General features: G+C 53.2%; 1 protein-coding gene across 4 annotated transcripts in view; it reads right to left on the bottom strand.

Moving 5' to 3' along the window:
* Window positions 1–5373: 5373 nt before the first annotated feature.
* The window catches only part of CPA5 (carboxypeptidase A5), a 21563-nt gene continuing 13273 nt past the window's right edge, over window positions 5374–13663 (bottom strand). For all 4 annotated transcript variants that reach the window (XM_049643000.1, XM_049643002.1, XM_049643001.1 and 1 more), the window contains 8 exons: window positions 13157–13255; window positions 11907–12008; window positions 10621–10722; window positions 10166–10276; window positions 9634–9724; window positions 6591–6790; window positions 6209–6293; window positions 5374–5701 (listed from right to left, as the gene is read on the bottom strand). In XM_049643000.1, coding sequence (XP_049498957.1) covers window positions 5514–5701; window positions 6209–6293; window positions 6591–6790; window positions 9634–9724; window positions 10166–10276; window positions 10621–10722; window positions 11907–12008; window positions 13157–13255 — 978 coding nt within the window. In that variant the 3' untranslated portion in view covers window positions 5374–5513. The remainder of the gene's footprint in view (window positions 5702–6208; window positions 6294–6590; window positions 6791–9633; window positions 9725–10165; window positions 10277–10620; window positions 10723–11906; window positions 12009–13156; window positions 13256–13663) is intronic.

Genomic DNA, 13663 nt, shown 5'->3' with positions numbered 1-13663 from the left:
CCCCATCCCCAGAAGAACACGACTTGCCCCCCAAGCTCAAGATGTGGCCTGACTTCACCCATGTGTGGAGCACTGACAGGCTGACGTTCCCCAGATTCTCTCAGCCTGTAGCAAGTGGCTGTCTGGGCCTTCTTAGTTTTCTGAAGCAGCTTTTTTTTTTTTTTTTTTTTTAATTTAATTTTATGATTTCAGTAAAGTCATTTTCTCTCTGGGCCGGTCGGGGGCGGTCAGAGGGGAGATGGCGGAGGGCGGGGAGTGGGGGTGGGGAGAGCTAAGGGCTCCTCACCGGGCTCCCTGGACCGCGGCCACTCGGCCATCGCTCTCCACCTCTGCCACCCGCCTGCCCTCACACAGGACTCTTTCAGGTTCCAAACTGCCTGCCTGGTTTGTTTTTTTAAGAAAGCAATAACCGCAGCACATTCACTGTGGTTCTTTATAGCTTTCCATATGTATAATCACTCTTTCTCTCTTCAGTTTTTCCAGTGTTTTTTTTCTTTTAAATAAATGCTCATAAATTTTACTGGTGAGAAGGATGAAAAAACATAACCTAAAAAGAGCAGTTGGTGGGGGGGGGGGGGGGGGGGTAAAAAAAAAAAAAAACAACCACCAATCAGGCAGCATATAGAAAAACTGAACTCCTGTTTGGCATTATACACCCCAGAAATGAAAAACAAAAATGTTCAGATTTTATGAAAAAGAGATTATTCTGTAATATCTCTAAAACTCACATGTTTAAGTCTTGAGCTTTCACTTGATAAACTCCTCCAACCATCACGTCCCTGGGCTTGCTGAGGAGACCCCCTCGGTCATAGGAAGAAGAGGCCTCGCTTTAGTCTTCTCCCAGATGTTAGGTTCATGCAGGGCCTCGCGAGTCCAGAGACCCCCAGCCTTCATAACTGTAGGATGAGGGGGTTGGGCCAGAAGCTTTGAAAGGGCCCTGGAAAGTTCTGTGGCTTAATCATTTAGTCAGTCACTTGATTACCTAGAGCCAAGAAACTGATTCAGAGACCCCCTTCAGATCTTCTCTCCCTTCTGAGAAGCAGCAGCCGACTGCTGGCTGTCTTTCCAATATCCATTCGCCCCTTTCTCCTTCCCAGCAGAACTCTAATTTCACCGGGGGCAGCAATCTGCTCAGCTATAAAGTGATTTCCCAGCCTCCCTTGCAGCTGAGCATGGCCACCGACACAGTCCCCGCCAATAAAGTGTAAGTTGAAGTCCGTGGACCGCCCAACTCAGCCGCTGGCTCACGTTTGTTGCCCTTGCCCCTCATCCTGCCTGGAATTCAGTCACGTGATGGAGGTAGACTGGAGGTCAAAATGATGGCCGAGTGACAAAACAGAACAGTCCAGAAAGGTCTGGGTCCCCAGCGCGCCAAGGAGTCAGGTTCAGTCAGGTGGGCTGGTCTACCCACCTCAGGCAACTTATTACATGAAAAAAAATAATAAAACCCCGATCTGCTAAAGCCATTCTGTCACCTAATGCTAAACCTAGTTCTAATGCGGACGAGGACGAGGACGAGGACGAGAAGCACTCTTTTGACAAATACTGAGTACCCACTGTGCACCTGACAGGAACTGAGGGTGAATAACCCGAACGTGGTCCCTACCCTTACAGAGCAGTCAAACTAGTGGCAGAGACAAAGCAACAAAGAAGTCAGTTACTATCACTTAATCGAGGAAGTACGTAAGGCCTCGGCAAAGAGAACAATAGATCGACTTCTCATGGATGGTCCTAGAAGGACTAAGTGAGGAAATTATACTGAAGGGGAAAATTTAAGGAGTGGGTCATTTGGAGGGAGAGTGAGAGAATGTTCCAGAGAAGGAGGAGCACAGGCAAGGGCTTCCAGTTGGGAAGGAGCCGAAGGAGCTGTGAGGAAGTCAGAGAGCTTGGGGCTGATGACCAAGGTGTTCAGGCAAAGCGGGAGAGGTGTGCAGAGCCAGCCACGTGGCACCTTGGGCTGGGGGGGGGGGGGGGGGGGTTAAGTCATTGAAGGGTTTTAAAGGGAAAGTTGCCTTTCAGAAGACCGCCATCTGTAAAACAGCTTCAGCCCCAACTCTTGTGAGCCTGTTGGCCTCGCAGAGGTCTTTCCAACATGGCTGTGAGAACAAGCTCCTGGCCCCTGGTCCTGAGGGGCTCTGGGCAAGACTCATGTCCCAGGCCTGCCTCTCAGTCGCTGGGCACCCTTTGGCTATTATCCTCATCCTGGGCCTCTTGATTTGAAAATAAAAAGTGAGAGTCTTACTTCTCGGAGCCGTGAGGAGGCAATGTGTTGAAACCTGTCATGCCTTGGAACCATGAATGGCACACGGTATGTGCTAGAAACGGTTATTATTTTCACTGTTGTTACTGAGAAGCTCATCAGGGTCCAGACCCTCCTGCCTCTAGGGCCATGCCTCTCCAGCATGGCATTGGCATCACCTGGTCCCATGCCCAGAGGTTCTTTCTGATTCAGGAGGTCTTGGGTGGCCTGAGAGTTTGTATTTCCAGCAAGCTCCCACGTGATGCTGATGCCTGTGGTCTGCAGACCACAGCTAGGCTAAGGCAGCCCCTTGGCAATACTCTGGCAAAGGATGACCAGCGTCCCGCCGTTGTAACCACCCTCGGCCCTAACAGATAATGGCAAAAGGTGGGAGACCCAAGGCCCCAACTCCCCCAGGGAAACTCAAATGTGTTCTTCTGGGAGACAGGAAAGCAGGTGGTTCTCAGCCTTTAAGGGACCTCAGAACTCCTGGGGCAGATGGTAAAAATACACATTTGGGGGGGAGGGGGTACATCCCAGAGATTGTTTCACTCTGGGAATGAAACCCGAATATCTTCACATTAAATTACTCCCCACGGACTCTGCTGCCGATGTGGCCACAGGTCACACTTGGACAAATGGAGACATAGTGGTTTTGGAGTTAGACAAACCCGAGTTCAAAACCCCTTTGACAACTTCCCATCCATGTGATCTTGTGTGGCCTTTAAAATCTCTCCGAATCGGGGCACCTGGGTGGCTCAGTCAGTTAAGCATTCGACTCTTGATTTCACTCAGGTCATTATCTCACAGTTCGTGGGGTTGAGCCCTGCATCGGGCTCTGCGCTGACAGCATGGAGATTGCTTGGGATTCTCTCTCTCTCTCTCTGTCTGCCCCTCTCCTACTCATGCACATTCTCTCTCTCTCTCTTTATAATAAATAAACATTAAAAAAACCTGTCCAAATAATCATCATACTTTCCTTATCTGAAGTACAAGCATATTAATACTGATAATATCAGGGCACCTGGGTGGCTCAGTCGGTTAAGTGTCCGACTTGAGCTCGGGTCATGATCTCACAGTCCGTGGGTTCGAGCCCCACGTCAGGCTCTGTGCTGACAGCTCGGAGCCTGGATCCTGCTTCAGATTCTGTCTCCCTCTCTCTCTGCCCCTCCCCTGCTCATGCTCTGTCTCTCTCTCAAAAATAAATAAAAACATTAAGAAAAAAAAATTTTAAACACTGATAATATCCTCCCCAAGAGGCTGAAATTCAAATATTTGCACAGAGGGTACAAAAGTTATAATCACGCACTCCGGTGTGTAAAGGTATAACTTGCTTTATTTATCTGTAGCTCATACTAATTTAGCCCATGGCCTCCTATTCCCGCTAATAGCAGAAAACTTTAGCTTGGAAATTCTAGCTCGCTCAAATCACTTCCAGCTTTAAAAAAAATCTGTCTCCTGGGAGAAACCACAGCGCAATTCGGGATGCTTCCCTTCTTTTGGCTCTTCCCCTGGAGAGGATCTGGGTTCTTCAGGTGTTCATTACCCTGACTTGCTCAGGCCTCCTCATGGCATGGCAGGTCCTGGGCACAGGCATCCCCAGTCGATGGCCACTGTGCCACCATGGCCGCTGGCCGCATGGCCCCCGGGCTCGGCCTTCTTGCTTCCACCCCAGGCCTCCTCACCATTTCTTTGCTCAGAGCGCTAAACAGCTCAGAGTGTACCCAGCCTCGTGGGTACATTCTAATAACCTGCCTAGACCCCTCGGCTCGGCCATTGTTAATCTGCTCCTTCATTGCCCTTTCGGACCTGGGCCTTACCTAGAGTTCTGATCACTACCCATCCCCTCCATCTACCAATTTAACCTCTATCTCCTTTTAGGGTGGAAAGAGGGACTTGTTCTCACTTCACCCTCCTTTCTTCCATGTGTGCGATTTAGAGTAAAACCCCGTGCTCTGTGTCCTGCAGGGGCCAGCTCCCAGGTACCCACAATCCTCCTCTTTTGCAACAAAACCAAAGTCTGGCCCTTGCAAATGCAAGTCTCGCTTTCTGCCTCGGACGTGCACAGGCCCACCCAGCGTTGCCGTTGACCTCCAGCTTCTTCAGAGTACCTGCCTTGCCCTGAGGGCGGGGCAAACAGACCCACTATCTCTGCTCCCTGGGGGTGGAGGAAGGAGGAAAGTATTAGGAAAAACCTCAGGAGGGGCGCCTGGGAGGCTCTGTGGGTTAAGCGTCCAACTCTTGGTTTTGGCTCAGGTCATGATCTCACGGTTTCGTAAGTTTGAGCCCCGTGTCGGGCTCTGCGTTGCCAAGCGTGGAGCCTGCTTGGGATGCTCTCTCTCTCTCTGCCCTTCCCCTGCTCATGCTGTCTCTGTCTCTCTCAAAATAAATAATATAAATAAATAAGTAAATCTAAAAAAAAAATAAAGAAACCTCAGGATTGGGAGGGGGTGCGTCTTGTTTCTTCTATCTCAAAATATTATCCCTTCTCTCCCTTAAATAAAGTGCTTACTTAGTAAATGCCGGGCCGGGACTAACCGCTCAGCGCAGGACAACCATGGTGACTGTGGCAAAGAGGGGGGGAAAAGAGGATTTCCTCTCCCTGGATGTGTGGTGCTTCGCCGTGCTGGCCCTGACTGGCCGTGACTCTGTCCAGGACCACCGGAGACTGCGAGGGTGCCCAGGAGGAGCAGGTCGCAAACCAGTGACTTGTTCACTCTCCTTTAGAGGGTGAATGGGATCTTCAAAGAGGGGGAGTCTGAAATGAACCCCTGACCCCTACCAACATAGGAAATGAAGCAGGAAGAGGAGGAAGCTGCCTGCCTGTCCCCACCTCTCCCTCAAGGTGCCGGAAATGTCGCCACCGGAGAGCCGCTGCTTTTGATCAAACATTGTCCCCTCCAGGATCATCTTAGGATGTAAACACCAAGGGGACAATGTGCCTACTAGCAGCCCCCAGCAGGTACGTTGTCTGCCGTGGGCCTGGAGGACCCACATTTGCAGGACGAGCAAGTGTAAGGTCGGCTGGCCCCTCACCCTCCTGAGTACCTGGGGACTGAAGAGGCGTTTCAAGTGCCCCTCTCCCCTCCTCAATGCGAGCCCAAAGGGGTTGGTGGCCAGCCCCAGAGGCCATCAAGCCTGTTCAAACTTGTATTTATCTCCTAAGGGGTCAGGGTTGGGGTGTGGGGAACAGGAGGCATCACTTGGGTTTCAGGAGGAGCCCCGGTCCTCGGGGAAGGGAATGAACCTTCCCGCTCTGCCCCCGGTGGTGTTGTTAGTAGGGGTGATTCAAGGTGTGTTCCATGATGGTCCGAAGCGCCAGCCACGTCTCCTGGGCCGTGGGGATGATCTGGGAGGCCGGCAGCAGGAAGCCATAGCGCCCCGTGTCCCGGAGCTCGAAGGTGAAGGAGAACTTGATGCCATTGTCATAGGCCCAGTCGACAGTGATCCCGCTGGCCACATCTGGATATAAAAGGGCAAAGAAAAAAAAAAAAGGGCAAAGAAATGGCCCCCAAAGGAAGAATAGGGTGTTTTGCTAAGAGGCATCCTGAGTGGTAAGTGGGCCCTGGGAGCTTGACCCCAACTCACCCCGGACAACATCAAGCTTCCTGACCCAGGCCTCAACCTGGGCCACCCCCTGCCCTCTCTCCCCATTCTCTCCCCCCGGCAAAGGGAAAGCTCCTCGAGGCCACCACCCTTAAGATCTCCTCTCTCAGGGACCATCACAAAGCCAGGCATTGGGAGTTGGGCATTAATTAGTGCTGCAGAGAAGCAGCTGCCTGTTTCTGGGTGCCACCACTCACCCCTCTATTCCGATTGGAAACCAGCTCTGACTCAGCCCGGTCAGACCTATGGCCCGGCCCTGTGGCCAACCAGTGCTGCCAGTCGGCAAAGAGACTGCACCCACCCACCCCACCCCCCCCGGTGGACGTGGTGCCGAAAGCAGCAGCCAGGGCAAGGGTCACTCACAGAGGGTGGTGCTGATGCTGCCATAAATGTACCGGATCCCGTGGACCTCATACAGGGCCTGCGCTGCGTCCTTGGCAAGATCGTACTGCGAGATTACATCCAGAGGGTGAGAGGCCGGGGCTCCCCGTGCTCCCACACCCTCACCAGCTGCTGAGAAACGGGAACTCAGGCATCCTGGAAGTTGGCTATGCAGATGACTCTCACGAGAAGGGAGCACAGCACCTCCGGCTTTGAACTTGACCACATGGGAGCACAACAAGCTCTCCTCTCCTTCTTACCGTGGGGTCAACTAACTGGTCCAGACCCTTGTTTCAGAGTGAGGGCCTCAACCCTGTGGGAGCCTGCCTGATGCCTCCCCCAAGCCCCCAGCAGCCAAGCTCACCAACTCCTTCTGGTTTGGAACAGGCTCCGGTGAGCGGCCATAAGGGTACATGAGCATCTGAGAGTAGCTGTGAATGGAGATCAGAGCCTTGATGTTCCCATGGGATGTGATGAAGTCCACGATGGCAGCCACCTCTGGCTCCGACTGAGGGGAGGGCCCACGATAAGTCTCAGAGCAGGGGTTGTTATTTGAACCATTTCCTGGAAGAAAAATAAAAGCACCCAGAGGCTTCAAATTCCAAGGCGTGGGAAAGACACTTACTGCTCACAAAATATCCAGCGACTCCTCCACATGTCCCAGCCTCCTTTGCAGTTTGGTTGAGGCCATGTGACTACTTCTGGCCAACGAGAATGTGAGCAGTAATGAGGTGTCACTTCTAGCTGGAGGCTGGTAAGAGCAGGCATGACTTCTCCACACTCTCCTCAGTCTATGTGGTTGAAAGCAAAAACCTCTAGATGGAGGAAGCATCCCGGATCCTTCTCTCACGATTGGGAGAAAGCTGCCAAGGAGAGTCACCTACCTACATTGAGCTTCCTGTGCATGAAAAACAAACTTTTACTATATTAAGCCACTGAGATTTCGATGGGTATTTATCACAAACCCTAGTCTTAGAGGGCCAACCACACCACGACTCAGCGACTCTGTTGCCCTTCTTTGCTCTCCATTTCTTTTCTTCCTCTTCTGTCTGCCTGCCCTCCCCAGAGGCCGCGTCATGGGGGTTGGGCTGGGGGCTGGTCAAGATTTGGGGGTTATTTGGAAGGAGCCATCCCTGTTCTTCCTCTTCTTCCTCCTTCCTGAAATGACTGCGCACAAGCCCAATGCAGAGGTCAGGGATCACCCCAACTTCTGGAGCCTCCCAAGGATGCCAGAGGACCCCCCCGCCCCCAGACCCTCAGGGCAGTGCACTGGCCCGAGGACCGGGGGGCCTGGCCCATGGACTGGTTCGGATGCTGCACTAGGATTGCAGCAAACCGGTCCTCCCCAAGAGCGCAGGGGAGGGCAGCGTGAGTGGGAGGGATGGTCTACAGATTACTCATTATGCAGCAATTAAATTAAGGCAATGATAAAACCATAAACAAAATCTTCCAGCCTGAGTCACCAACCCAGACACACACTATTTCTGTCCACAGGCAGGCCCGGAGGCAATTCTGTCACCGGGGAGTGAGACCCCCTCGGTCTGCGGGTCCTCGCCCGGGGCGGGGACCCTGGTGAGAAGGGGATGTGCCTGCAGGAAGCAAGGGTGAGGAGCGGCCCCACAGGCTGGACAGTGGCCCTGTTTGTTGTGTCTGCTGGGAGCTTCTGCACTTGCTACACTTGTTGAATGACAAACAGCAACAGATGAGCAGAGCGGGGGAGGCTGAAAGCTTTGTCTGCGTTTGCAGCCCACGCAAGGAAAGCGGTTCCCCTGCCAACGACCAGGTGGCTTTGCCCAAATATGGAGAAACACTTCAGGCCATTAGTTCTGGTTTGAGCTAAGCAGCATAAACTAATCTTCCCCTGACCAAATGGGAATTAGCTGCCTGCCTCTCTCTGACGTTCATAGTCAAAGTCCTCTGAGCCTGCCTGTGTCACAAGTACCTGCTAATGGATTCATTAGCTATTTATTTTTCCTTCTCTGAAAATGTAATTTGTAGCAAGGGGAAATCTCTGGAAGGACATGGTAAATTATTAAAAGCAGTAATCTTTGGGTGGTGGGATTATGGGAGCTTTTTGTCCCCTCTGGGCCTTTTTTTTTTTTCATACGCGTTTTGTTTTTTTTTGTGTTACACTTTGTATATATACTGATTTCCTCCAGCCCCCTGTGGTGAAACACACAAAAGTTATTTTCTTTAAAAGGTAATTTGTCTTTCTGCTAGCCAGTCTGTCTCAGGGTCCACGGGTACTCACTTCAGCCGGTTCTGAGGGGCCCTCGCGGATTGCAACTTGGGGCAAAGTGGCTGGTCATTTGAAGGTGAAAACACCCATTTTTACACGGTTGTGTTCCCTTACACAAGTGGTTACACACACAGTGCCAGATCCTCAGGCAGCCCCCACACCATGGGCTGAGCGCCTTGCTCTGGATGCTTTAGACGCTTATTTTTCAATGAAAACAGACTGAGAGAAGCTAGATTTTCAGTGATGGGCAGATCTACAATGTTCTGTCTCATTGGTCTGGCCATCCATCTGCGGATCTGCTTTTCCACGGCAATGGCACTGCCTCCTGTGGAGCCAAACTCTGACCCCGCTACACCCCCAGAATAGGGGGTGCCCACGCAACCTGTCTTGGCTAGACCCAGGATCCCGTTCATCAAATCGCTGCATTCCCAGGGTCCACATACTAGTCCCTAGGCTTTCTGGAGACCTCAGTTTCCCCATCTAATCCCTATGTCCCCGGTGTGGTAAGGGTGATAATCAGGAAGAACACCAAGAACTTGAGAGGAAGCTGCCCACCTCTGCCTGGAAGAAATATGGCCCTGCAGATACGCACCAGTCCATCAGCCCAGGATTACAAAGCAACTGGGTCGCAAGTAAAAACCAGGCTCAAGTCAGTGTCAATGATAAGAACTTGGCTTATTTTAGATTTAAACTACTGTTCTGGCCTCCCCAAAGGGCAAATTTCAGGTCATGACTCTCGGGAAATGAGTTTGAAGGCATTTTCTCTTGGTGGGCTCCCTACAAGGAAGGGCTGGAGAGATCTGGGGGGCGTATAAACTCTAGGTTTTCAACAACCAGCAAGGCTATCTTGTCCCTCCTGAAGGGACAACCTGAAGACTCTCTTGTACCTTTCCCTGCCATATTTAGGATTTGACCCCTGCAGCAAGGAGCCGTTTCCCGCGTTTCCCACGAAGCTGGAGCGGATGCGTACATTGCCCACGCATGTGCAACCTCTCCCCATATCGCACAGCCAATCCTAGGCGTGTGCTTGCCTGTTCCTGCCATGACTCACTCGCATTAACTAACTACATTGCCTCTCCGGTTATGAGTCCACATAACCTGACTGTGTGAGAGACGTGCCAAGACGACCTTCTCCAGCCCTGCCCCCAGGTCCAGCAGATTGCCATACCTCCAAAACCTGACTTCCAGTTCCTGTTAAGATCCACACCGATGCAGAAGATTCCAGGTCTGGTGGACTTGTTCTTCCGCCACAGGCGGTTCTGAAAAGCCCAGGGCGGGGGACATTCACCCCTTTCCCAGGGATGGAAGCCTCCGACATCCTGTCCTAGGAAGGGGTGGGGGGTGTCTGGTGGGACAGAGAGGGGCAAAAGGAAGGAATGCCTAAGGCAGGATGGGGCTGCTACGAGGCTGGGCCAAGACTGCGGATCACCTATGGTTAAAGCTGTGGTGTGGGGAGAGGCCCGAGGACAGGCTGCCAACAGTGGCCTTCCCTGGGCAGCAGGACAGGGGTTGAGTCGCAGCTGTAGTACCTGAGTCACCTGCCTGCCTTCGTGAGACTCTCCACCAGGAGCCCCTGAGGGGCCAGCCCCCAGTGAACCTCAGCTGAGCTTCCCAAAGCCACAGTGACCGTTCCTGCATCCCCCCGCCCCCACCCAGAGCTGACCCTGACCCCTGACCCTCTCCCTCCCGAATGTCCTCACCATGCTGTGGGTAAACGCAAACCCATCAGGGTTGGTGACGATCTCCATGAAGATGTCCATGGCGTTCAGTAGGTCCGTCAGCGTGCGGTCTTTGCCGTATTCAGTGACAATCTGCAGGCCAGGGCAGAGTGGGTACAGGGTGAGGGATGGGAGGCGCTGGCAGGCTCTCCTCTGAGGTAGGTCAGGACTTCTGCACAGCCAGTGGCCGCGGGCAGGGGTGGCGTCAGGCCATCAGATACATTCTTTGCGGGCTTGGAGGTTAAACAACTAGAAGGCGGAGGGTGGACGTGGGCGCTGCGCTGCAAAAGGCCAGAGCGCGTGGCAGCTGTTCCAAAGGACAGGGGAGTAGAGAGCCCCCGAGGTTTAAACGAGCCAAGTACAATCTCGCAACCAGGGGCGCCCTAAAATAGTCGAGTAGCCGCCACCCCAGCCCCACCCCCATCATCTGTGCTGACCTTCTTGGCGGTCCAGATGCCAGTGGCATGGGTGATCCACTCCCGGGAGTGGATTCCAGTGTCGATCCAGATGGCCCGGCGCTGAGGTCCTCCAGTGCTAAACTGGGTAAAAGCACCGGGTCCCAAACAGGTTTGAACGGAGACAGCTACAGAGCTGTCCCTAGGCTCCCAGAAGGTGGCCCCAGGTGTATGGGCACTGCCTGGGGCGGCCCTGTGTCCCGAGACAGGGGCTGTATATGCAGGGACCTGTGCGTGGGTCCGTGAAGTGCACACGCGTGGGATCCCCGGTGACACAGTGGTGCACTGGGGAAGCAAGGTGATCCAGCTGGAAGCACAGAGCTTCCCAGGCTTGAAAGTGTCTGAGACTAGTGTTTCTCAAACTTTAAAGGGCACACGAATCCCCCCGCATCTTACGAAAATGCAGACTCTCAGTCAGTAGGTCTGAGGAGGGGTCTGTGGTTGGGCGTTTCTAACGGGTTCCCGGGGGTGCTGCTGCAGGTGCCAGGACCCCACTCTGAGTAGCAAGGTCCTAGGTCACATTAAAGAGAGGACACGGACAGCCCCTGGGGGAAATCAAAGCAGGGAATGAGGAGGTCAAGTCCCAAGTTAGATGAGAACACTGGGCCCTCTGGAAGAGTCCCCCAGGGCTGTCGAGAGCTGGAGCGCCGTCTTGTCTGAGAGCTGGACGTCAAGTGCCTTGAGGGGGCCCTTTAGGGCACATACTAAGACTTGTTTTTGGCTTGGCTCGACTCCACACTCCTACCTATCCTGCCTTCTTCATGACCAAGGCCATTGCCGCCGTCAAGTTTGCTCCAACTGTTTCCAGTGGCCCCCGTGAAGGGCTGGGAGGTCTCCCCACAGACTCGGGCCTATCTGTGGGGCTGCCTGAGCCAGATGACCTCAATCATTTGTAAATGAGGCCTCTATTTATCTCCCTTCCCATTTCACAGATGAAGCAACCAAGGGAATAGGGAGAATGCTGACTCACGCATTCACCTCCCAAGACCAGGGGTGATGACCACCACCCTGCAATTCCATCTCCTTTGCAACCCTCCCACCTACTTCCTGACCCAGGACCTGCCAGGTCGCTGCACCATCACCTGTCCATACCTGCGAGAGTAGGTCGCTGAACACCACAGCCCCAAAGCTGTGGGTCACCTCAGGGCAGGAGTATACACATCTTCTCTGTCCCTAAAACTCCCACCCTGCCATGACCCTACGTGAGTTCAGTCTTATGCCAGGGGCTCTCACTGTAGAGTCTGGTGGTCAACACTGCCCGCTTTTACCTTCAGGACAACAATGGACCGATTTTCAAAGCTGTGGCCAATCCGAATTTTTGAGACTATATCTGAGTGCTCGGCTACAAAGTTGTCGATCCAGCTATATATCTGAAAGGAATGAAGTTTGTCAGACCGGCAGGGAGGCAGGGAGGGGCGGGGCCCAGGCTCTCCCCGGATATCCTCCTTCCCCCACTCCACCCTCCCCGTGCTGTCCCACCTCCCTTGAGGGTCTAAAAGGACCCGGCGGGAGAATTGCACACATCAAAGACGCGGAGCTGGTGTCGAAGGCAACTGGCCCTGTGCAGAGCTGAGCCTCTTTCTGGAAGAGGAGTGTCCTCACCCTACCCAGTCCCCAGGGTCAACCTGCAAGGCTCTCAGGGTGGAAGTTTCTCTTGCTTCCACTCTCTTGGCCCATTCAGTCCGTTTGACAGACCCCACAGACCCAGCTGTTTTGGTCGTCTCGGCCCTTAGAGATTCTAAGCCGTTTGAAAGCAGGACTATTTATCTCGGATGTCAGTAAATACTGACAGGCCATATTAACCCCTTCCCTCACTCTTTCAATGTACATAATTGAATTACCAAACATATGGGAAAAAATGGATCTTCTCTTCCAGGCCATGTGAAACGGGAGAGTAATGACAGTGATACCAGAGGGGACAATGTCAATCCCATCACATCTTTTTCATGAAAATGGAACCTATGCCTTGAGTTTCTTTCTGGGCTGGGTGTCCAGAAAGGCAGGCTGTAACTGGGAGCAAGAATTGTCTCCAACTGAGGCGACTCTGTTCTATTCTACAAAATGGCTCTCCAATGTGCCTGGCTTCCTGTCCCTTCGATGCTCCAGGACCCACAGCTGGGGCCACTTGACACCAGAAATGCTTGTGGAGAAGTCAAGACCCCTGAGTCCCCAGCCACAGTGCTGGATTTGGAGATGCCACTACCTGCTCTGCTCTGGCCAGTGATGTATCCCTACCTCAGTGTTCTGCCTAGTAGACCTTTCCTCAGTCCCAGACCTGCCCTGGGTTGTACTGTTGAGTTCTCTCTATCCCTATATGAATCCTGGCTTCTCGACCTGTTTGAAGCTGTCTGCCTGACAGACCTTCACCCAGTGTCTGCTCTGCTCTCCAGAGACTCCCCAAGAGTCATTTCACACTCTCCCGTGAACCTCAGAGTCTTTCACTGGTCTCTGCCTGAGTCGGGAGACCCCGAGGGCCCAAAGGGACAAGAGAGCCCGGAGCTCAACTGGGCAGACCTACCTCCTCCAGGGTGTGGTAAGAGGCATAACTGAAGCTGCTGGTGCTACGCTCCAACCGGCGGGATTTGGCCATGGCTTCTCTCTCCTCATCCAGCAGCACCTAGGAGACAAGAGCACATACTGGAAGGGAAGGGGAGAACCGGGCCAGGCAGGCCTCTTCCGAACCCCGCATCGGCTGGGCCGCGCACAAAGACACCACCGACACAGGGGAACGAGCCACCATGAGTGTGAGCTGCGCAGTGGGAGGAGATGCCGGTTGCTGGATGATTCTGCTTGGCCAGCTGGTGTTCATGCCTCCATTTCCCAAATAAGCACGGGGCGAGGAGTCCGGAGAGCTGCATTCCCAGTCTGCCACCAACTTGCTGTGGAGCCCTGGCCTTAGTTTCCTCAGGATGGAAATTAGGATAGCAATATCTTGCCCTGCCCAGCTCATAGGATAAAATGTAATAAGGGATATGAAAGTATTCTAGAAGAGGGCTCGTGATCTATTGCCAACATTGTTTTTGCC

The sequence above is a fragment of the Panthera uncia genome, chromosome A2 (assembly GCF_023721935.1).
Source record: "Panthera uncia isolate 11264 chromosome A2, Puncia_PCG_1.0, whole genome shotgun sequence".
Lineage (NCBI taxonomy): Eukaryota > Metazoa > Chordata > Mammalia > Carnivora > Felidae > Panthera > Panthera uncia.
The sequence above is the reverse complement of the archived record's forward strand: the minus strand, read 5'-3'. Positions and strand labels throughout refer to the sequence as shown.